The sequence below is a fragment of the Mytilus californianus genome, unplaced genomic scaffold (genome assembly GCF_021869535.1).
Source record: "Mytilus californianus isolate M0D057914Y unplaced genomic scaffold, xbMytCali1.0.p SCAF_4, whole genome shotgun sequence".
Classification (NCBI taxonomy): Eukaryota; Metazoa; Mollusca; class Bivalvia; order Mytilida; family Mytilidae; genus Mytilus; species Mytilus californianus.
The window spans coordinates 26,833,058-26,858,865 of NW_026262690.1; the positions used below are offsets into that span (position 1 = coordinate 26,833,058).

Sequence of the window (25,808 nt, forward strand, 5' to 3'; positions counted from 1 at the left end):
ATAGGCAAATAGAAAATTCAATTGAAATGTGTTAATATATGCTATTTTCTTTCAGCAACTAATAAATTAATAGGTTATCTAAACAAACAATTAAGACTATTGACTTTCTTCTTGTTTAATTGTTCATTATATAATGAATACTAAGTGCTTGCATGATGATGCTTTGATGACACAGTTATATATTTTTATCAGATTATTTATAAATACTTGGAATACCCGAGTTGATATGTACTTAAATGTACTGCATTTTAATCCTAAAGTCAAGAGTTGCGTTTATTTGGTCTAATAATAACGGTATTGATTGCAAATGAGACAAAAATGATCTAAGAACTCAGGGATGACAAGGCTGCAAACAACTACAGGTCGACCAAGGCCCACAACAATGAGCAAAAACAATACCGTAAAGCCAGCTATAAAACGTCTCAGGATAAATAAATTCCTCAATGCAAAAGAGAGTGCCTTTATTTTAGAAAGAAGTAAATTGTTAAGTGACTGATATTCCACATATGTCCCTCCAGCAAAAGATTAGTGTTCTGTATCGCTGTTGACGGCGTAACTCCACAAACAAAACGAGACCTCATTTGATAAATCTTTTGTAAAATACACGATATTTAGAGGCTTTTTTTGTCTTTCTGCATAAACTAGATTTTCAAAACCCCATATTAAATGGATAGAATTTCATTCAAAAGACTCTTACTACTGACTTAAAAAGTTGCCTTTGTCCTTTTTTTACCTTAAAATTTTAGTTTCTACGGTAATTGTGATACACGTGTGCTAACGGTATAATTACTTCTTTGTCTGTTGATGACAATAATACGATTGCTTTATCTCAGATATTGATGTCTACTATGGTCTAAATACTGTTTTGCTGTATCACATCGTTACACTTGTGGTGTTTACAATCTACATTAACTGGAGTGTGGTCCGCACACAAAAACTGCTTCATGAAGAATAAGTTAGGAAGAAGGACACAGAATCGACACTACAAATATTTAGCGGTTACCTTCACCAATTGGTTTATCGAAACTCATCAACGAGATGTTTTGTTTCACGATTTTAGAACTTAAGTTAGGTTTAGTCGTCTGATCTGTATTTTTCTCAAGGAAACGGTAATGTCTTACACAACTAACGCAGAGTTTTATACCGTGAAATAATGAATACAATATATGCCAAAGATTGATTTGTTTGCTTAAATCTAGATGTAATGCATGTACAATTCAAATGTAACATTCAAACATACTGAATTCTCGGCAGAAGAATCGCCGTTAATGCATAACCATTCACCAGGAATTCCTGGCAGAAGAATCGCCGTTAATGCATAACCATTCACCAGGAATTCCTGGCAGAAGAATCGCCGTTAATGCATAACCATTCACCAGGAATTCCTTAGTAAAGCCAAAGTTCAAATCGAGGTATAATACTAAAAAGCAAATGAGCAAAAAGTCAAAAGTAGTCTTTGAAAATATCTAACGTTGATAAAATACAAAAATATTTTTTTTTATTGTAGATGATTTTCCAAGTCTGTACGAAGAGAATTGTAATTGCCCTGTCCCTTGCACATTTAATGCATATCAAAACGACATATCATATGCCTCAACTTCAAGGTTTGCTGCAAATAAATTCCTAGCGGGGAATATTACACAAAAACTGGGAGAAAAGTTGATGGATGCAAATGAGGTAACTTCCCGAATGGACGGGGATAAACTTGAGGAATTCAAAGATCTTTACACCAACTTTTATACAAAATTATCTGTTGTTGAAGATGAATTGTTCGGTAATTTAATAAAATTACTGGGAGAGGTAAAGACACGATTTTCAGTGAATTTCGACTATTTACGATCAGTTTGTTCCTGGAAAAAATGGTTGTATGGGTATCAAGAATATATTGTGCAAAAGAATTTCATCCGTGCACGTGATGCATACGAAGAGCGTCATTTTCATATCATTTCACTTGCGTATACTGAGTTCATATTAATGATTGAAAATAAAATAAGGTCATTAAATTCAACCGTTTTTGCTGACGAAGCTGTCCGCGATTTTCTTTATCATCAAACTATTAATATTTTATTGAATAGACAAGAAATAGTTCGAAGATCACTAATAAATTTTACTGAATTAATAACAGCTTATCGTGAAGGCGTAGGAATATTTAACTATACATATGACTACGCACCAAAGTCACATAACGATTACGCGGTTCCGGTGCATTTGTTGAATGATTCTTTAACGCATAATAGGTATGCTGTAAAATACACTGGAAAGTTTGAAAGTTATTTGAATAGAACTTATGATATTTTAACATTTTTGAAGGAATTAGCTGATAATGCGTATGCAAACCGAAGTGTAACAGATGATGAAATGTTTTATGGGACAGAAGAATTTAGATGGTTAATGAGAAATTGGAGATACGCAAAAGCAGTTACTTATTACGAAGTAGTAGAACGACCATATCGAATATTACAAGATAGACATTCAGAGTTTGAAAAGAAGTGTTTCTCTGCAGAAAATATAATGCAATCGATAGAAGAAACAATACATTCCTTAACAAAAACCATCAGATCGGTTAATAATACACTTTTTGCACCACTTCATCTGATTAGTTCTATTACTGATCGTTATTTTTCTAATTTTGTCGGTACAAAGTTTGATATTGGAACTCACTTTTTATCAAGTCAAGTGAAAAATGGTAAACTTGATCTTGGAAACTTATTGCAATTGATCTTAACGGATGATTCTGACATATCGTCGGAATTAGACCAAGTATTTTCGTCTCATTTAGAAATATATGAAACAATAGTAAATGACCAAGACTCATTTATTTACTACAATTTTTCCAACCATTCCGAATATTTACAAACATTTGAAGATGTAAAACAAATAATAACTAGTAATTATACAGAACTGAAAGCTATGTTACATTTGTATGAAACAGTTGGTGAAGACGGAACAGCGTTCCTAACATCCGTAACAATCTTGGAAGAATACTTTTCAGCATACATGGGAATGATGAACATTAATAATGAATTTATTAAGTAAGTAGCATTTAATTATTCAAATAAAAGTTCAACATGCTTTATATGTAAATCGTTATATATATGCCGTTTCATTATTAAAATGTTTTTATAAAAAGTTAGCTATGACTTATAAGATTTCTGTTCACACAGTTCATATTTCTGGAGGTACTCTCGAAACCATATGTTTGGAATTCTTTAGTTCAAAGTATTTCAAAATTAGAACTGAAAATGTCATACATGTTGGTATGTTGATATATTGTTTGCAATCTGTCTAACGGGATGACTGTCGCAGAGGAGGAAAATAGTATTCCAGAATGTACTGAAATCAAATATGTTTCTCTCAATTTCCTCGTCTTATGATAAACCCATGTATAATGTCACATTGCAATAATTAGGATACTTTAGTTTTTGTAAAATGGTGTAACTTTTCTATGTCACGGATATTTCTAATTTAATTACCGAGAGCGACTTATTACTGGATTTTTACCTGATTGAGCAACACGACGGGTGCCACGTGTGGAGCAGGAACTGGTTACCCTCCTGGGGCACATGAGTTAACCTCCGGGTTTTGGCGAGGTTCGTGTTGCTCAGTCTGTATTTTTTTATAATTGGCCATGGTATAGTCTGGTTTTATGGGAATTGTGATTTTTGAATGCCCCTTGGTATCGTCTCTCTTTCTTACTTAATGACAGTAGCAAGTTACCTAAATAAGTGGAATTGTTTTTTTTCCTAGAAGCTTTCTCTAACAAGAAGGAGTTTACACATGTCGTGAAAAATTTTAAGTTTTCAGATTTTTTCTTATTAAGAGGCGTACTAAATATAAGGGGTTCAGACTTTCAGTTTTGGAAGCATATTGGACATTAAGTCTTAATAAGCTTAGAGTTCGAAAGTTTGAACAAAATGTTTTCTTTTCAGGTTTCCTTTGAATGAAGCAATGGACTTTTCTGACGGTTAGAGTACAAAAAAGATCACAGTACAAAATGTACGCTTTTCATATTTCAAGACACATTTGAAAAAGACTGTACAAAAAGACATTGTAAGCTTTTCAGGAACTATTGCACAACCGATTATGATAAAGTTTAAAAAATCGTGAAAAAATTAACAATGTGACTACACACAAGATTTTCAGGTTTTCATGTCATGGAAATATACATTCGATAACGAAACCAACACTTTATATTTTATTTTCTTAATATGTTTTAGGGAAAATTTTCTGCAACTTGATATATTTTATAAACAAATGAGCTATGAAGAAATTACTCAACAGGAAGCTTATGATCCATTTGCTCTTATATGTGAGTACCATATATAAATTAACCAAGCCAATTGTTAGGTTTAACAAACTGACCTTGGTGTGTAACAAAAGAATGTAACACACTTAAATTCAATGGAATTGCAAAAGGAAGACTAGGAAATAAGCTGGATGTTAAAATGTATCAGAAACTAATAATTTACAAGAAAAAAAAACCAAATCAATCATACATAAAAGCGCTTTATGTAATATTTTGAGCAAAAAGAAATCGTTCTCTTACTTAATGAATCATTCGTTGCATTGCAAAGTTTTTCGCATTAACTAAAAATTCGCAAATAACACGTGGAGACTTTTGCTGGAAATCTTAAGCTCAAAGGTAAAGTTGCGATGAGTGATCTTAATTTACCAAAAATAACAAATTTGAATTACGACCAAGTTTAATAACACTGAGTAACTCATTCATGAATAGCATTCTATAAAAGTACATGTACAGCGTTAAGATACTAAAGAACATTAAGCGGCAAATGAACATCACATATAACCGGTCCTAGGACAGAATCATGTTCACATTAAAACCAGACTTAGTCCTAAGACTGTTTAAATGACTGTTGAAACGTTCATTTTAGACAGGTTATTTATTGAAGTTAATTTCAAAACCAGTCCTGCAAAAAATTAACGTCGACACTGACAGCTCCGATTGATTCAGACATGTTCTAGAGTTTAAGTTTTGGTCTGATTTGCTCAACACTAAGTTTACTTGTAAACATAGAAATTTTGATATGTGTATAAACAGTGTATAACAGTTTGCTGTACTTGAAAAATAGCTTATCTGATATGAAAGGTGCTAATCACGATGATCTGTCAATAGCAGAACTTTAAATAGGTCTGGTCAGGAACTGACCTACATCAAGACCGATCAGTGCTAGACCTGTCCACAGGTCTTGTCTTGATCAGGCATGTCAATAGAACTGGAGCAATTCTAAAAACAGGTTTGGTTCATCACAGATCAAGTTAAATTGTTTGTCTGCTAAAAAATTAACTTGGAAAGCAGTCAAATTGTCTGCTAAAAATTAGGTTATGTACAGGTTAGGACTGCATCGATTTGTAAAACCTGTAGCGAGTAAATATTCTACTTTGTCTGACTATTTTGTTACTATAAATAATTACAATCTGTGTACCAAAACTTAATCAATTATATTTTTCTGAACAAAAGTACATTGTTAATTAGTTTTCCTTTGAAAATCAGTTGAACTCCGTTGATATTAATTATTTTTCTATTCTTTGTACATGCTTGGCACTTATATCAATAGATGATTCCAGGGAATCTGAGTCACACTGTTTGTTTAGCCCAATCTTTGGATATCTGCGTTGTATTTTGTCGATTGGTATTTGTTTTTTCAGTAATAGTTACTAACTTTTCTTTCAGGTGATATTGGAGGATCTATGGGACTTTTTCTAGGAGCCAGTTTACTGTCCTGGTGTGAAATATTGGATTTATTTATCACGAATTTTATATTACCAAGAAACAGGCCTCTAAAATGAAATAATTGAAGACAAAAACGTAATGTGTTATATTTGCATCCACATACTGTACAAAGTTTTGCAAAGTGAAAATATCATTTTCGTTTAAAGTCATTTCAGTCAAATGAATCATTGTCATATTGTAAAACAAATTATTCCTCTGTATGTCATTATTGATAGCTAAATGAAGATTTATTTGGTTGGAACTATCCAATGTGGCATTGAATAAAATATCTTATTCCACTGATTTAAATATGGATAGCGAAATTAGTATTTGATTGATTGAGACTAGCCCATGTGACATTGAACAAAACTTCATATTTCCCTCTGAGTATCATATTCGCCTCTGGACATCGGGACTTCCCCGTGCGATGTTGCGCGCCGTTTATATACAAACATGTACGTTTTGAAATAGCGATATTTAGAGCAATCATTAGCGTGTTCAAAATTATTTCAGACGTAAAAACAAAACAGAAAACAAAAATGTGTCATAGAATAAATAATTTACGTTTCGGCGCCCTCGGGAAATATGAATTTTCTGGGGGTGAACATATATCCCTAAGACAAGGGGAATAAATGTTTATTATTCCACTGTATGTTAAATTTGATAGCTTAATCAATATTTGATTGGTTGAAACCATTCCACGTAACATTGGACAAAACTTCATATTTCACTCTGAGTATCATATTCCCCTCTGAACATCGGGACTTCAAGTCCTCGTGCGACGTTACGCGCATTTAATGTAAGTAACGTTTTGAACGTTTTTAAATTGCGACAGTAAAGTCACTATCGTGTTCAAAATTGTTTCAGACATAAAATAAAAAAACAAAAAAACAAAAAAACTAATAGATAATTATGTTTTGATCGGTCTTGTTTATCAATGTTTTGAATTATTTCGTGTTTAGTTATGAAAACAAGCGGTTACGAAAAATGTATGAAAATTAATGTTTTATGTTCAGGTACTTAATAGTAAAAAAAATATAGACAGTTGAATAAAACATTCATTTCCCTTGGCTTATGGAGATATGAAGATTTCTTCACCCTCGAACAGTCATATTTTCCTCGGGCAATGCTCTCGGGAAATATGAATTTTCTTGGGTGAACAAATCTTCATATCTCCTTCAGGCATGGGAAATAAATGAATAATATTTCCCTCTGAGCTTCATATTCATCTCTAAAATAAGTATGTGTTCATGTTATAAATAAGGTTTGATAAATGAGTTTCTTTGTTCTGCATGCTTTCCTTTGTTCTGTAACATTTTGGCGAGAATGTCAAATTCATACTAAAACTTAGAAATATTTATACGAAAAAGACTAACTATCAAAATTTATGTTGAAAAATTCAGTGTCTATGCTGGGAATCGAACTCAAGATCTTTAGCATATAGACGAGTCATACCCCTACACCAGCACGACTGAAAACAAATCACTGTTAATTTAACATATTTAAACATTGTGTCCGGGCTCATAAAGGGTATATACCATATAGTAATATATAAAGTATATAATAATGATTGTGTGGCGTTCCAAACTAAATTTAATAAAGCGTAAATGTTTTTTATTATCTAATCTAGAACATCTGGGATGTAAAATAGTTATCCCATTCGGACTTGGTGTGTCAGTGTTAGATCACCCTCTGGCCTCCGGTCATTGGGATGATCTTAAACTGACACACCGCGTCCTCATGGGATAACTATTACTTATCCTTTTCCATTTTAGAACGTATTCACCCCATATTCTCGAGTCAATCCTAAATTGAGGTAAATTATATGGCCTTTCAAATACCGTTTCGATCCCTAACATCACTGAAGAGACATTAATTGTCAAAATCCGGATATGGTGTACAAATTTTTGCACCTAATGTTTGCGGTTTACCATCTTTTCCGCAAGTTTATTGTTTTCGGTTTGGTATTAAATTAATAATTAAGATCCATTTTGTTACATCTGGTGATCCGTTTATTTGGCAATCGCCATGGCAGTCAGCAGGGTTTAAGAACATCCGTTGTTCGACTTGCTAGTCAAATGCGTTTTGTTAAAATATACTTTCTCACTTTTTTGGTCTTTTGGAAATGTTGTTTGTGCTGTATTTAGACCCCACTAACAAGAAATTTGTTTTGCATGCACACGTATAAAAATTGCGGTTTTTATCCAACGCAATCATAGTTTTGAACGTTGTTTTCAATTTAGACTTGTTTATATATATAGTTAAATACGAGGAAAAGCATTACCGACTAAAGTTGGTCGAGAGGTCTAGGGCGCTAAACACAGTACAGATGTCTCAGATATAGGGGTTCGAATCCCGTTGAGGAACGATAAAAATTGCTGACACAAATTTTTAGATCTAACTTTGTTGGGCTGAATTTGAGACGAAGTATAAATAAATTATGGTGTAAACCCTGTATAACCACAGGTCATCCGATGGAGAACGCCTGTCATAAGGTTGTCACATATTTAGACGTATGTAATAAGATTGAAATTCGATGTGACGGCATGATAAGTAAAATGATCTTCCTTTACGACAGACAAAAATAGCTGGTCTGCAAGATATATCATCTTCTTGCCACCATACATCATGTACTGGGTTACAACTCTAGATAAACTTACATCTTTATACCCTAGTTAATCGATTGGTGAAGGGTGCAGGACACAGTGCCGGTGGAGTGCCACGATGTCTCAGATGCAGGTGTTCGAACGCCGCTGAGAGCTAACGCAAATTTGCAGATCTAACATTTTTGGGCTAAATTTGAGACCGTAAGTATATATAAGCTATTGTTCTTCCCTCAGCAGGATTCGAGTTCCTGCATCTGAGACGTCGTGGCAACACCGCCTGCATAAAAATATAGCTTTTTTTTGTCGAGTTATGCCTTTCGTCGTCGACGTAACACAGTACACGATGTATAGTGGCAAGTAGATGGTATACCTTTCAGATCATCTGTTTTTTGTTTGACGTAAAGGATAATAATTTTACTTACCATGCCGTCACATCAAATGTTAATTTTCTTATATAAGTCTAAATATGTGACAACATGACGACAGACGTTCTCCATCGGATGACCTGTGGTTATGGTGAATAAAATTATCATCTTGTACGACAGACAAAAAGAAATACGAAATATAGATAGGTTATGGTGTTAGCCCTGTGTAACCACAGTTATCCGATGTAGAACGCCTGTCTTAAAGTTGTCACATATTTAGACGTATACATATATTAATATATAATATGCATATTCTTAATTTCTATGACAATTCCTTTTCAGTAGTTGAATAAATGTGTTGAACCTTGAGTAACTTCTATAAATGAAGAGGTAGACATAAGTTTTGGTCCAGCAAAACAGTTCAACCTAGTGAGCTGTCTGAAATAATAATAAACAGAAAAAAAAGTCAAAAAATAAGACGGGAAGCTTCATTCGATTTAAGATGTAAAACATTGCTTTGGCATAAAATATATATTTCAGCTTTATTTTGATTTTGATTAGAAAATGGTCATCGTTTCAAAAATACTTAAACGCCAGATTATTACATGACAGTATTTATATCAGATGTATTATCAGCCCTAGGCCATGATATCAGTCAAAGAGCCGAAGGCTCGAGTGCTGATATCGGCCGAGAGTTGATGATACATCTGATATGAAAAAATGTCAAATTATAAACTGTCCATTATATACTAAAACTTTTAAAATATAAGTGTATGAAAACGTTGTACTTAAAAATGTCAATCTTTACAACACCATTTAATTTATACAGCACTCAACACTTTTTTCCTGTCTTCTAATAATTGTGGGGGCCTCGGTGGCCGAGTGGTCTAAATAGTTACTACTGTAATCACTAGCCAGTCAACACTGAGGTTGTGAGTTCGAACCCCGCTCGTGCGGGTGTACTCGATTCTAATCTTAATTGACTAGGATTGTCAGTTTTCCTATCGAAGGTCGGTGGTTTTTTCCGGGCACTCCGGCTTCCTCCACCAATAAAAACTGGCCGCCACGAAATAGCCCAAAAGCGGTGCTTAAAAGTGGCGTTAAAACACCAAAAATCAAATCAAATCAATCTAATAATTGTGTTTTATCATCGTGGGTTTCTTTTTCCATTGAAAACGCAACATTCGTACACTTTTTCTAGAATTGACCGAGCAACGACAAATTGGCATGCGATAACGACACGGACAAACAATCAATAATAACCGGAAGTAGTTGATACATTTTTCATATCAGCCAGCTAACCCCCATTTTGAAAAAAATGGAGTTTTCGTAAATTTAATACCATTATTATACTGTAAAATATTATAAGTATATGATAAACCAACTTACTTTGGTGAAGAATCGTTATTTTGCGTTCAATCATCTCAATGCGATTTATATTTTCGTTGTATCCGTATAACAAAAGAGCCATGTTTGGCGATAAGCGAAGATTCATACTCTCGTTATTTTTTTTTTCTTTCGTCTCAATACAACTACCATTCGATTAAGGGAATTCACAAATGTCACATTAAAAAAAAATCTTAAATTTGTAAAGTTAAAAATAGGTGTTTGACTTGTACGGTAATTTAATTAATTCCCTCTAAACTTTCAGCTTTATATAATTACGAAATCCCAGCTGGGCTTATAAACCAATTTTGGTGTGAAAATGTTGTTATATTATTATACATGTACTTTCTCCAAATCAAATGACAAAAATCTGAAATTCTTCCTTTTAATAAGCTCTATATCATCGATATAGTTCAGACCAAATATTTTCCACCTTATATTTCTTTTTTGTATAATTACACAAATAATTATCAGTATGGAATACAAGAATTATTGATTGATTGTTGTTTGCATGACAGTCTTATTAAAATAAGATCTTTCACTTTGCTCCGTAAATTAGTTAATCGCTCTATGAGGACATCCAATAAGGGTCTTTTTGCATCATGTCAAATCTAAGACTACAAAAAGTTTAAAATTTTTTACTATGGACTATCAGAAATGTTATCGGGTAAACAGCGAAGTATTTCCGATTTAGTGCGGAATTCAATGTTTTACTGGGTAATTTCCTGACGTGATTTTGGTTTTATGTCAATCGACCTGATTGTTGGGAAAAAGTAGTATTGCATTTTTCCGGTTTTAGGTTGGCCTTTGTGTACCCAAGGAAGGTGAATGAAGTAAACTTTTGAAAGCTTCGAATGGATGTAAGGGTATGATATAATTTTTTTTATAAATTCATAAATAACTGCAATATAAATGTTGAAACACATGACCATCTCTTTTCTTGAGAATTCTTCGAAACGGCATCAAATTTTCATAAATTTTATGTAAAATGACGGTCGCCATGAATAATACAAATGGCCATGCCACCATTTGACTTCAATTTCTAAAACAGAATAATAAAGTACTAAGACCGCACATAACTGTTTGGTCTAGGTTTTTATTAAAAAAGTTGTAAATCTAGAAAAGTGATAGTATTGTCGCCTATGGAGGACAAAATGCTACCGTTTTCCCACACTTTAGCACGACAGGAAAGCGTCATTGTTTTATTCATATGTAAAATTAGAAATCGTAATTTGATAAAACATTTAGTTAATCATAATGGCAAAAAGAGTATGACCAATTTCCCTGGTATTTTGTTCTCACAAGGACTAAACCTAAAAGTTGTCAATTCCTTATAGAAATTGAATAGAAGAGAGTCTTATATATATACTTAAGAAACAGTTTCACAATTTTACATATTTCCATAAAATCAAAAAGTTATTTCACGCTCCATGTTACTGTTGTAGGTATTTGGATTCAAAATTGCCAATTTTTCATATTTCTGTCAAATTTTGCATCGAAAATCATCACTAACCGAAATTTTTTAATTTTCCCGGGAGACAATACATAGTTTTACTTTCATTATAATTTTGGTTTTGACAAACTCTTTCGAAATTGCGGTTTTGGCCATTCATCAGGGGTTTATAATCTGATTGCCTGTTTTTAGTTTTAAGCCAGATATTGGTAGAACTTTAACGTACAAACTACTAGCTCTGATGATACGAATTATGTAAAGATTGAAGGACCTTTTGAAAATGACCCTGGTATAAAATATTTTCATGGGTAATTGGCTCCACTTCTTTTGACACAACGCCTAAATCAATGTTTGCGGGAAAAAAATTGTAATCAAAGTGTCAGTGTGTTACTCGAAATGATTGGTTGATTAAAAGTTTGCATAAAAAAGATCATCCGAACATGACTTGGTTGTCGTCGGATCTTAAACGAGCGACAAACAAATGTAAAAGAGCAAAGTGTTACATTTACATTTGTCTTGTTTGTGCAATTATCCGAGTATTATTACTTGATTTTAAAACCTGCAAATATGAATGTTTTTGGTGGGTTCGCAGATGAAAATATTTTAACATATCAATACATGTTTTTCTTAAATAAAAGTTGGAACTGAGAAGTTCATCATGTATTACATCTACGTCATTTTGTCTATGGTGGATATTTGTCTCAATGGCAATCATACCGCATCTTAATTTTATAATGAGTGACCAGATTTACATAATTGAGTATGAAATCTCCAACCATTTTATGTCATGTATTTAGGACGCAATAATTCGACGAACGTCTGCTGTATACAATTTTAAGCCTGGTATTAAATTATTGAGTTAAATCTTAAAATCTTAACTGGGAAAATCTAGTGCTAAAGGTAATAAAAGCAGTTACAAATATTTCAAAGTTAAACGATTAAAAGGAGTTAATGGGTGTATGTCAATAAGACAGCAACTAAATGACACTCAAATCCAAAATATTCCTAGAAACATTCTTCTGTGCCATATTAGACTGAGGCCTCACGTCGACATCATTTTATAAATCTAAGTATGACAGATATTATTGAAACTACAAAATCTAGTAATTTCATCCCTAATTTAAAATATCCGATTTGACATTATGAATTAAGATTCAGATCTATTACGTATACAGATAAGTTTATTCCTAGAGCAAAATCCATTTTCAGTGAGTAAAATTCAATTTCTTTAATTATCAATATCAATGCAAAAAGCATTTTACGCATCATATATATATATGTAGCCTAGGTGGTCGAGTGCTATAGGGCGCTGGACACGGTGCAGGCGGTGTCTTAATTTGAGACGAATTATATATATACATATATATATAAATGTGGTAATTTCCTAAATTGTAAGACCAACACACTTTCTTCACATTGGTGATTTATGATTTTTATGTTTAAGATTAAGAGCAGCAATAATGGTGTACAACAACAACACATTGGTGATTTATGATTTTTATGTTTAAGATTAAGAGCAGCAATAATGGTGTACAACAACATCACAAGGTTGTTTTCTATTATCGTAAATATCAGTTAGCTCTTTAATATAAATAAGGATGAAATGTTTTGATTTTTGTCTCAATGAAAAATATGTTTACAATTAGGAAAAAAGGATGGAAAGAAAATACTGATAAATAATTGATGAGCATGCAATGGTCGTTTGAAAAATCGAATTGCAAATCTATCTGCTTTAATTTATGTAAATAAAAAAATGTAAAGATGTGGTATGATTGCCAGTGAGACCATTCTCCACTAGAGACCAAATTGTGTGAAAATTAATATATGTCACCATACGACCTTCAACAATGAGCAAAACCCATATCACTTAGTAAACTATAAAAGCCCCCAAAATGGCAAATGTAAAACAATTCAGTGGCATGATTTAAGTACAAAACAATGTTCGAACATAGAAAAACAAATATGATATACCGCAGCAAACGACAACCACTGAATTTCATTCTCCCGACTTCGGAATGGTACATACAAAATATGGCGGAGTTAAACATGTTTGCTGACGCCAACCATCTAACCTTGGACATTGAATTAACAGTACAACATAAGAACAATCTATAAAAATTAATTGATAAGAGCTAAACTCATCAGATCGATACAAAGCACATAAACCCTAACAAAAACACAAAAGACACAATGTACAAAGCCTTCTTCTGTAATGAAACTGGTAAATATGCTAGATATACTTACTGGCAGAATGATGAGATGTTTAACCTATAAATTTTCAACCTGACAAATTTATTTACGTTTCGGCAATAAAGTTTATATTTGTATACAGGTTGTAGCTATTCCTATTGGAACCAAATGTGCCCCATTAATAGCAGAGTTGTTCCCGCATTGTTATGAACCACATTTTGTGGCATGTCTCCAATTTTGATCATACAATGTGCACACAGCAAAGATTTTACTGGATTGAGTTTCAATTTTAGCATTGATTTGAATGAAATGCTATTCCTTATCAATAGTTAAACGAAAGCCTTTGGTCAAAGCATTTTGTAAGTCATCAACCTTAACTTGTTTTCTTATTGAAACATTGTCTTACTAAGACAATTGGTATATATATTTGTATCAGAATTCCAAAATCTAGATTTAAATGCAATTTTCATCCAGTTTAGCAAGTTGTTCTGTTGTGAGATATACAAATAGGTGTCATGTGATATACATAATAATAGATATATAAATGCTTATTTTTAAATAGAAAAAGGGTGAATTACCTCAGGAATAGATTACCTTAGCTGGATTTGGCAAAACTTTTAGGAATTTTTGGTCCTCAATGCTCTTTAACTTCGTACTTTATTTGGCTTTTTTTACATTTTTTGATTCGAGCGTCACTGATGAGTCTTTTGTAGACGAACGCGTCTGGCGTAAATACAAAAATTCAATCCTGGTATCTATGATGAGTTTATTTACTTCTCAATCATATCTTATGTTTGGACAAATTTATTTATTATTCAATGAAACTGTCTGACAAAAAGTTAACGAATAGATAAGACCATCGTTACTTTGGTACGAATTAAACTAATAGAAATGATATCATCACATATTTGTTATGAACATTAGGTTTTTCATATTTAATTACCACAGAATTGTCCTAGTCATATTTCTTCTGTGTGTAAAATACCATTTATTTTGTTGATCCTTATCTTATAGTCGTCATAAGCGTTCCTGACAAAAATGGCGAAAGGTCAGCAAAATAAAACACCGGAATTTGTTTTTAAACAAATAACGAACACTAACACTAAAAGAAAATATAATGTATAAGAACTGTAGTTTTGAATTGTCAAGAAGCCTCGTTATAATGAAAATATGTTAGGGAATGAAATGAACATATGAATCTTGCAAGAGACTCTTTCAAATGTGTCCATTTTTAAGCACTTTTTAGATATATGATTAAGGTAGGACAATACAAAGATTTTATACCTCCTATTCTCCAGTTTTAAAATGCTGTAACTTTCTTTATAATGCTTGAAAATTTATAAAATTGGTATAGCTATAAATGGATAGCTAACAGATTACTCTTTCAAATCAATGCAATGTAAGTATTATACAACAATTATGTAATTAATTATAATGTTAACTGTGTCTACAAAATTTTACAAGAAATTTCCACTTTCAATTGAAATTAGCTTCTTCATAGTTATCCCGAGAGGGTTGATTTTATTATATGTTGTTCCTAGAGCCATTATCTACAAAAGGGTGTCTCAGATTTTGGATAGAATGTATGGACCTAATCAAATATTATCTACTTTTATGTAATTTCCTTTATAGTTATAGAGATGAAAGAGCTAAATTCATTCAAGTGAACTGACCAAGATTTTGCCATTAATTGCATAATAATTGATTACATAATGATTGCATAACAAAAATATTGCCTTCATTTAAAAGATTAATCTTTTATCTATCTATATATACCTCTTTCATTAATTTATATGCAGTCTTAAGAAAGTAACAGCATTTTAAAGGTTGGAGATTGGAAGTAAAAAAATCTTTGTATTGTGCTACCTTAAGTAACAGAAAATAACATGTCCTATTCAATATCGACCCCGGTATCATCCATCGACCCTTATGAGCCTTTGCCTAATACTGGTGTCTCGGACCGATATATTTCATTTTACATTAAGGTCAAGTTTGAAACTAGATAAAAATTAGTAATATTTAAAACAAAAAAGTATTAACCTAAATACCGAACTCCAAGGTAAAAAAGGGAGAAAGTCAACAAAACCTGACTATATTAACCAACGGAAAAATGTAAAACAACTGTCATAATTCTGCCTTGGAACAATCATTTTATGAAGAAAATAGTGGGAGCTTGCTGAACCTCTCACTTGTTTGCAATTTTTTTTAATTGCGTTATATTGACAAAATTGGGTAAGCAACCTAAATAGACATAATTGGTAAACGTAACAATAATTGGGCTCCAGTAGCCAAAACTGTGTAAACATATACCACAGACATACAAACACAACTGACTTAGAAATTCAACCAAACAGAGAAATAAATCTGAAAAGATGCCAACAATAAAAAGTTTTTTGTAGTTGATAGTATAGATATACAATTATACAATAAAGTAAAACATAATTTTTATATACACTTTCCCGAAGTACAGTTTAATTAAAAAAATAAGTAAAGGGATATACAAAATGAATACAACACTATGCATACCTAATGCGTCCGAACCGTATCTCTTGACTCATCCGCAATAAGAATCGCCCATAGCCAAAAACCCGGTAGCTGAATGCACAAATACTTAGTCACGTCAAGAGTCATGCGACCAACTGGAAAACAATAGTACAGAGACAAATAATTGGAAAAAGGCAAAGTAAATACTTAATTTATAATATAATGATACACAATCTCGTCACGTAGAATCTTAAACTCAAGACCTTCCTGTATTATTTATGAAGTAGCCACTTAAGATTTATCTATTAGATATTGGTACTGGCCGATGAAATTTTAAAGAAAAAGGATGAGATGTTTTTCGACAAACCTGGCTCATTAATTGTATGACAAGACACCGATGACGTTTTATAAAGCTCTTTAATATCGTATGAGTTTAGAAATGTAAACATCACACGCGGTCTGTTGGAGTTGGATTATTGCTGCTAAGGTGATGAAAATTTATAATTTCAAAATTGAAATCGTCTAGTTTGTCATAGATTATGGTACTGAGATGACCGCTGTAGTAAAATTCGAGCAATACATCTAAGAATGAAGCAGAGGAAGCTGTATCTGTGGTTTCTTTAATCTCTAGATCTGGAGAATATATTAAAGGGACCTTATCAGAAAAGCTTGGATTGTTAATGTAAAATTAAATGATCTAACTTCTTTGATCTTCTTGTGTTATTACATGACTTGTGTCTGATGGAACTCCGACTTATATGAAAACAAGACAAAGATCGGCAAGGAAAGGAAGTTAGTTCTTATAGGAATGCTTACAACAGTTTCTAAGGATAGCTGTAACATTCAGAATAATTTAATATGTTAAATATTCGGATGATTGTGGTATCCAACGAAAGCTTTAATACTAGGGATAACTGAAGAACCCATGTTGAATGTGTATTTGTATGATGAAAATGTATAAAATTGATGTAGGGTAACATATTTCGCCTGTTTTTAAATTCAGAAAACTCTATTTATGTATTTCCGAAAATCTGTACAGTGCTCTCTTAAATCAAACTAAAAGTATGTTGGTTGAATTTTTCAGCACAACCTAGAATGAGGTATTGTTTTGGCATGAACTGGCTATCCCTTAATATAAGCTTAAGCAAAATACACGTAACTGAGCGATACTTCAGATTAAAAAGAAAATCTGTATGTTTTTAGATATCGTTGAACTGCATCTGAATATGGAAAAATGATATATGTAGCTTTAATACTTCAGAGATAAAGTCAATTTTAAATTGTGGGTTTATAAATGTATAGTAGTGAATGTAACTCTGTAAAAAGCGGCGAGAAATTAACATTTTTTCACTTGAAATTGCGTTTTTCCTAAAATACACCCGCAGAATTGGGTTAAGCAATTATATTTTTTTTATGTAAAAATTGATTTGTAAATTATTATGTAAACATTTAAGTGTGATTCTAAGAACAATGTGACATATGTAACCAACACGTGCGTTTTTACATAAAAAAGTGTCAGGCTACGGCCTCTGTTTGCTGACGTGAATGGTTCCATTAGCTTTTGAAAAAGATTCTGTAATGATATTTACACGACTTAAGTGATTGGTTTTTAAATTTTATGAAATATAATTTAAAATTACAATACGTATGTAGCAACTGTCCTTCGTTATGTAAAAACAAACGTATCGGTTTCCGGTAATGAACTTTAATGACTTACCTTTAAGTACAGAACAATATATCATTGTTGCATTCAAGAACCGCTTTCAAGGACATATTCCCCTCTTGCAAGTAACGATATTTTGCCCTCTCGATAGCTAAAAATCAAGATACTAAAACAAAATATATTAGTATGAGCTATAATTGAGTGTTTACCGAGCATTTAATTCTGTGGATGTGTTGTCTTTTCTGAAAATTACATGTCCCTTGCATGTAATTTTTATATGATAACCTTTTGAATTATATCGATGTTCAAACGAAACTATACTACTGGCTATGGATGTTTCAACTCTTAGGTAGGATTTGGGAATAATGTTTGGAATCTTAGAATGTCTTAATATCAAATATTGCTGTCAATTTTGCAATGATTTAAGAATAAATCTATTTATTAAACAGTTAAAGGTTTTTTTTTATTATTTAAAGTAAAGCAACTTATGCAATACACACTTTTAGTTTTTGTTTTGATCCTTCAGTGTAGTCTTTCAAACATGTCTAAGGCTAGATCTTAAAAAATGAAAACAACACATTATAAATATCATGCGTCCTCCGAGGCGATTTTCTAGATTTACTTTCATCAGGAAACCCCAAAGCCGAATATTTGAAAGCCAAGGTTGTACAAGAACCGAAACAGTTGAAGAGCTATATGAACAAATATTACCTAGAAAAATTGCCAAATTCATCTAAGGTCAACTTTGCATGAGGGAGTTGAAACCTTAGTTTCTTTATAACTTAAAAATTTATAAACGGACAAATTAAGAAAGGTTTGTTACAAATCATGTCAATACCGAAGTATTCACTACTGAGCTGATGATTCTCTCGGTGGCTGAGAGTCAACCAGCAGAGGTATCGACCCAGTGCTGTAAAAAAAGAAAACAACACGTTATAAATTTCATGCGTCCGAAGCGTTTTTCTAGATTTACTTTCATCAGGAACGCTCGAAGCTGAATATTTGAAATCCAAGGATGTATAAGCACCGAAACAGTTGAAGAGCTATATGAACAAATGAGACCTAGAAAAATAGCCAAATCCATCTAAGGTCAACTTTGCCTGAGGGAGTTGAAACCTTAGTTTCTTTATAATAGGCCAGTTTCGGGATACGGTAGTTAGTTGAATCTGTCATGTGACTTCCATCACCACGTGACTAAAATGTAGGCATCGTCACTTCCAACACATGTTGAGCGAACGGAAGAAAAAGTTTGATCTTATACTGCACAAAATACTTGGAAAATTAAAATCTAATAAGTTGGCCACCCTCCCTTAAGTGGTACGGGAATTAAGATTACGTTCTTACGGAACATAAATTAATCATATACTACCCTGCAGAATGAAAATCCTGAAAGTGCTTGAAACTTTAATAGAGCAGCGATAAAGGCGCGCCTTCAACCTGGTAAATGACGTCATAAAGGCGTGCGAAATTGATGATACTTTCCGGTGAAAGACATGATTCGAGAAATGGCCTATTTAAGAATTTATAAACGGACAATTTTATAAAGGTTTGTTATAAATCATGTCAGTACCAAAGTATTCACTACTGAGCTGATGATTCGCTCGGTGGCTGAGAGTCAACCAGCAGAGGTATCGACCCAGTGCTGTAAAAAAAGAAAACAATACGTTATAAATTTCATGCGTCCGAAGCGTTTTTCTAGATTTACTTTCATCAGGAACGCTCGAAGCTGAATATTTGAAATCCAAGGATGTATAAGAACCGAAACAGTTAAAGAGCTATATGACCAAATGAGACCTAGAAAAATAGCTAACTCCATCTAAGGTCAACTTTGCCTGAGGGAGTTGAAACCTTAGTTTCTTTATAATAGGCCAGTTCCGGGATACGGTAGTTAGTTGAATCTGCCATGTGACTTCCATCACCACGTGACTAAAATGTAGGCATCGTCACTTCCAACACATGTTGAGCGAACGGAAGAAAAAGTTTGATCTTATACTGCACAAAATATTTGGAAAATTAAAATCTAATAAGTTGGCCACCCTCCCTTCAGTGGTACGGGAATTAAGATTACGTTCTTACGGAACATGAATTATTTATATACTACCCTGCAGAATGAAAATTCTGAAAGTGCTTGAAACTTTAATAGAGCAGGGATACAGGCGCGCCTTCTATCTGGTAAATGACGTCATAAAGGCGTGCGAAATTGACGATATTTTCCGGTGAAAGATAGGATTCGTGAAATGGCTTATTAAAGAATTTATAAACGGACAATTTTAGAAAGGTTTGTTATAAATCATGTCAGTACCGAGGTATTCACTACTGAGCTGATGATTCTCTCGGGGACTGAGAGTCAACCAGCAGAGGTATCGACCTAGTGCTGTAAAAAAGAAGACAACACGTTATAAATGTCATGCGTCCGAAGCGCTTTTCTATATTTACCTTCATCAGGAACGCTCGAAGCCGAATATTTAAAAGCCAAGGATGTATAAGAATCGAAACAGTTGAAGAGTTATATGACCATAAAAAGTAAAATTACAAAAATACTGAACTCCGAGGAAAATTCACCTGGAATAAAAAGGACTTTAAAAAGTAGTAAAATCTATCTAAGGTCAACTTTACCTGAGGATATTATCTTTAAAAACAATCTGTATAAAGTATCTAAGTGTACGTGATCATTATATAATCATTATGTAATTTTGGCGATATCAGATGTTTATACATGCTGCATGGAACATTACCTCCTGGTTTTACATGAATATTTCATTCTTACAATTCGTAGTAAAATTATTTGAATAACAACATGAAAGAAAATGTAATTAACAAAGTAATTACAACTTCTAATATGTTGCTTTTTAAATACAACAAAGGAATAGGTACAATTTGGAATCAACTGCATTTGAAAATATTTCCAATTCTTAGAACAATAGGTTGAATATATGTATTTTAATAAAACATAGCTGCCTTGAATTAAAATATTTGATTTTTATGGGTTAAACAGTCACAAAAAGTAAATACGGTAAAATAGGAAAGTTATACAAACACTTTTGTCTGTTTCTGGTTGAATTGTAATTGTTGACAAATTACTCAAGCAAAGAACTCTTAAACAAAAAGTAAAATAACAAAAATACCGAACTCCAATGAAAATTCAAAATGGAAAGTCCCTTATCAAATGGCAAAATCATAAGCGCAAACACATCAAATGAATGGAAAACAACTGTCATATTCCTGACTTGGTATAGGCATTTCCTTATGTAGGAAATGGTGGATTAAACCTGGTTTTATAGCTAGCTAAACCTCACACTTGTATGATTGATTGATTGTTGGTTGCTTAACGTCCAGTGGCAAATATTTCATGCATATGAACAATGTTTGAACAAAACAAACAGACATGATAGGTAAAAATGTCAAAATTAGGGGTACAGCAGTTAATAAGGTGTTATAATCTTATAATCACTATAAAAACAAACAAATATGTCAACAAAGAAAAACAAAATGGCATATAGACATAGCACATTAGAAAAAAATACATGTACACATAAAGTGTACTTCGGGCTATCTCTTCGCTCACAACTATATATTTCGGCTGAAGATTGTGTCCTATTTTACTACAGTTAAATTATTTATGATCAAGTATCTTAACTCTTTTTTTAAAGACGTACTTAACTATGAACTAAAGCCTAAGCTAGAAATGGTGTAAAAACTTTGTTCTGATAAAAATATTTTGATTACTAATAGTTTTGTACAAAATAAAATAGGATGAAACTACAGAGCCCAACGATGTATTCATAGAATGCCTACAAATTACAGGTAAATAGATATATGAAGATGTGGTATCAGTGCCAATGAGACAACTCTCCATCCAAGTCACAATTTGTAAAAGTTAACCATTAAAAATATGTATTTGGCATTCTAGAATAGTGTCTTAATAAAATTAAGTATAGTAAAAACAAAAAGTAATATTAAGTGCAGGTAAGCTTAGTCTGCAAGTTTAAATTCAAGGAATTATTACCATGGCAGAATCCGCGTCTTACATTAAAGAAATATCTATCTTCTGAAGTCTGATCTTTAAGTTGGTCAGTTTTTCTTACGTTTTCGTAAAATACGCTTTCCACTTGCAGTATTCTGAAGTTGTTGACATATGCTATATTATATTAATATTTGTATAACAGTTATATATAGAGCAGATCATCTCTCGAGATATTCTTCCGCATGCATTAACACAAATTTTCGGTATTCATGATTTGTTACTGATATATATATTTCTCACGACAAAACATTTTCATATCACTTATCTATGTTCTTAAAAATATTTTCATGAGTAATCATTGAAGAAATGAATTTATAACAAGCGATAAGGAATGTTATTTTGCACTCGATAATATCCGCGTATTTATACGAAATACGTTCGGTTATCAATCAAAAGCGCAAGGAAATTTCTGCGGCAACATAACACCGGTATGACCTCTCAAGGTCACATCCGATGTAAAAATCAGAAAGTTTGTTTTTTCATTTATTTGTTTCCATTTTAAGTTTTATTCAAGACAACTTTTGATTTTTAATTTAGAAATAATATTACATATTTATTTTGTAGGTTTATATTTTTCTCATAATTTTATAACAATTTTTTATTAATTTGTTCTAATTTTCATTTTTCATTTCAGAAAAAAGGGGTAATTTTTGGGTAAGTTCATAATCTTAACCTATAAAATTTGAGGGTTTTATACTATTTTCCTAACAATTAAATTTTTACTAAAACCACATCTAGTCAACTTATTTTGTTGGCATTCAAGGAAAAATACATTAGTTTAATTTTAACAACTAAACCCAACACATTTAATAGTTTCTATATAGAGGATGAACCACCCGAATTTTGACCAATCATACGAACACACTTCGCTATGTCTTACTCCAGGCAGAAAAGATCCATGCGATCATATCTATTTACCCCTTTCAAGCCTTTGGGTTGTCTTTATTCAACATTAAGACAATCTCTAACTGAATATAAAACTCGTAAGCAAGGCGTTAAGTACAAATGTACTACCGTTTTCAATCAATCAGTCGATACTAGAAATAAAAGAACCTTGTCAAAAAATGCCAGTAATATTTAATTTCTTATCATCATTTCATAAGTGAGATGTAACTTTAAGAGTTCCATTTTTAATGATGTAGTGATTATATTTATTTTACTCCTCATTGATTTACTACGTTTGTTGAAAGTACCGCAATCCGTCGTTTTTATTGGACACTACTAAATATCTATAATAAATAAAGAATATACAATGCTAGTTTTAATTGGCTAATATAAACACAGCTATAAGAACTTTAACTCAAATGAAGTAGTGATATTGCATAGCCAATTATATTGTCAGTGAAAATGAAAGAAAACGAAGGTATTAAGAGTAGTGAAAAAAGAACGAAGAAGATTAAAGATCTGAAAGAGTTTGGAAATCAAACTAGTTTCCATGGATTTCGCTATGTAGCAGAACACTCTCAATTGACAATACGAAGGTACGTATAATTTGCATTTTGTTTTTAATGTTGCCTCTTCAACGTTTGAAGATTCTCAAATATAACTGAGTTTCTTCAAATTTATTCGAACATCACTGAACATATGTTATTTACCAACGTACGTAAAACTTATTGCGCTTTGCTGAATTTACCTACATCAGGAACGTTCAATCTATATGTGATGGGCAAGGATGTATAAATACTTCAAAACATGAGTAGCTTTATACAGAACGGAACTAAAAAGATAAGCCAATTCGAACTGATGGTCAACATTGCCAGGAGAGTTGGAACCTTAGTTTCAAAATTATTTCTTAACTTATCAACGGAGAATTTTAACTTATCAACGGAGAATTTAAGAAAGGTTAGTTATAATTATCACGTCAGTTCCGATGTCAAAATGCGCATCTGGTGCAGTAAAATTGGTACCGCTTAATATAATTATTACAACAGTTTTTTAACCAACAGAGAATTCCACATGGTAAACAAGTTTTTCCGTTACCATTACGGAATGGGTAAATACGCAGTCACGTCCAATCTGAATAAGGACCTTAAGGACCTAGCTCTCTGTATTTTCGAAAACCCTTATTCAACACTGAAGGGTTCGTATGTGGAAATGAACATTTAATGTCCTTATCCAAAAATATCCTCATTTTCAGTGGCAGTCCAATTTCCCCGCCGTCATCCATTGAACCTGTTAGTTTACTTGTTTCTGTTGTTAATATGTGTAAAATATTTGCCATTTTATATTAGGCAAATAGCAATCAATCAATTAATTCGTTCTACTGACGATAAAGACTCATCCTGGCAATAGCAGAGGCTTAAGGTAAACGCTCGTTCTTCTGATGTCAGAAGAGAGATTTACAATTTTGGAAAATATTCTAAATTAAGTAACATATCTCCATCATGCATAGCACTGATTCCTTTCCCGGCTTTGGCTATACGTTTTGTCCTTTTTTGTTTAGTAGCTCTTTTTTAAGTTTTGGATTTTCAAATATTTTGGCCTCGGGCATCACTAAAGAGACATATATTGTCAAAATATGCATCTAGTGGAGAAAAAATTGATACCGTTAATGTTACATCATAAAACATCGATTATTTGTTTTTTTACTTCACGTTAAGTAGCAATATTTTGTGCATATTCAGCACAACTGACAAGTGAAAAACATGACATACAAAAATTAAAAACAAAATTCATGACCGATTTCCGTCGTTCATACTCATAACACAGCTTGAGCCGTATTTGTGCTAGGAGCACACGTCACAAGCTCTGCTTTCAATTTAATGGTGTACTATCCTTGGTGGTAATTACGTTTCTGTTCAATCCAGTGTTTTCAACATTTTTTTGTAAGGTAAAGTGAGTGGAAAGATAAGGAGACATATTTAGGACTGTTCATGTAACCTTACTGTAGAAACAAAGTACAATTTCGAAGACGTCATGCCTTTAATGTTTTAAAGTTTTCACAATGAAACAAGTTATCATAATCATTTGTTTTATAAATTTCAAGGCTAACAACAGTTCCAAAACATCTTATATATATTTCATAGTACATAAAAAGCATACTAGAAATTATCAAAAATATTGCACAGTTAAAGTGAACACACCAACCACCATCGCCAGACTCGTCTTTGAATATATATATCTATACAAACACAGACAAATAACAACAAACATGGTCCGGACAGCCTGTCTTGGTATAGGCACAGACTGGTTGCGTTAAAACAGATTAATATGCGTGCAAACCTCCCCCGTTTGCCTATCTAGACAATATATCGTAACAGTAAAACACACACTAAAAACTGCACAGTCCAGCTATGAATTACTTTTACATCATGGCCTTGAGATTGTTCAATTTGTCATGAAACGGAATAACTGAAATTGTATTTTTCGCATAAACATATTTTTTCTTTACAATCACCAAATTAATTGGACAATTATTAATAAAACATATTAAGGAAAGCATGGAATCATTAAATTAAAGAATTTTTAATTTACGTATTTGGGATTTATGTTGTTACATAATCGATCCATCATTAAATACCAGGAACTTATGGAACGAATATACTCGATTTATGTGGGTTAGTATCGCACGAGTTTCCCCACTCAACATGATAAGACGGAGAAAAAACATGTTTTTTATAAGAAATATCAAATGATTGTTGCACCCCATATATAGTTACTTTTGAAAATATGAAAGACAAAGGTACTTACAGGTAAACGTATTGCAACACACCGTACATTCGCTTGCAGAAAATCAGTAAATGTCAAAACACAAAATTCCAATTAAATGTTACCAGTATATTATGTTTCATAACATAGTACTTAAATCTAAATAAAATTTCATGATATGATACTTTTAATATAATGGAGCTAAATAAATCAAAATTTTAAGTAACTATTGGAAATTATCTTTAACGATAAATGTTA

At 32.3% G+C, this 25,808-nt stretch overlaps 1 protein-coding gene across 2 annotated transcripts in view; it reads left to right on the top strand.

The window, feature by feature from the left end:
* LOC127737821 (uncharacterized) overlaps positions 1-25,808 on the top strand; it is a 96,666-nt gene that overhangs the window by 49,860 nt on the left and 20,998 nt on the right. Inside the window, exons 8-10 of one of the 2 annotated variants that reach the window (XM_052248754.1) lie at positions 1,508-3,032; positions 4,218-4,309; positions 5,693-6,030. In XM_052248754.1, coding sequence (XP_052104714.1) covers positions 1,508-3,032; positions 4,218-4,309; positions 5,693-5,808 — 1,733 coding nt within the window. In that variant the 3' untranslated portion in view covers positions 5,809-6,030. Of the gene's footprint in view, positions 1-1,507; positions 3,033-4,217; positions 4,310-5,692; positions 6,031-25,808 lie in introns of those variants that run through there. The other variant, XM_052248755.1, reaches the window with a different exon arrangement.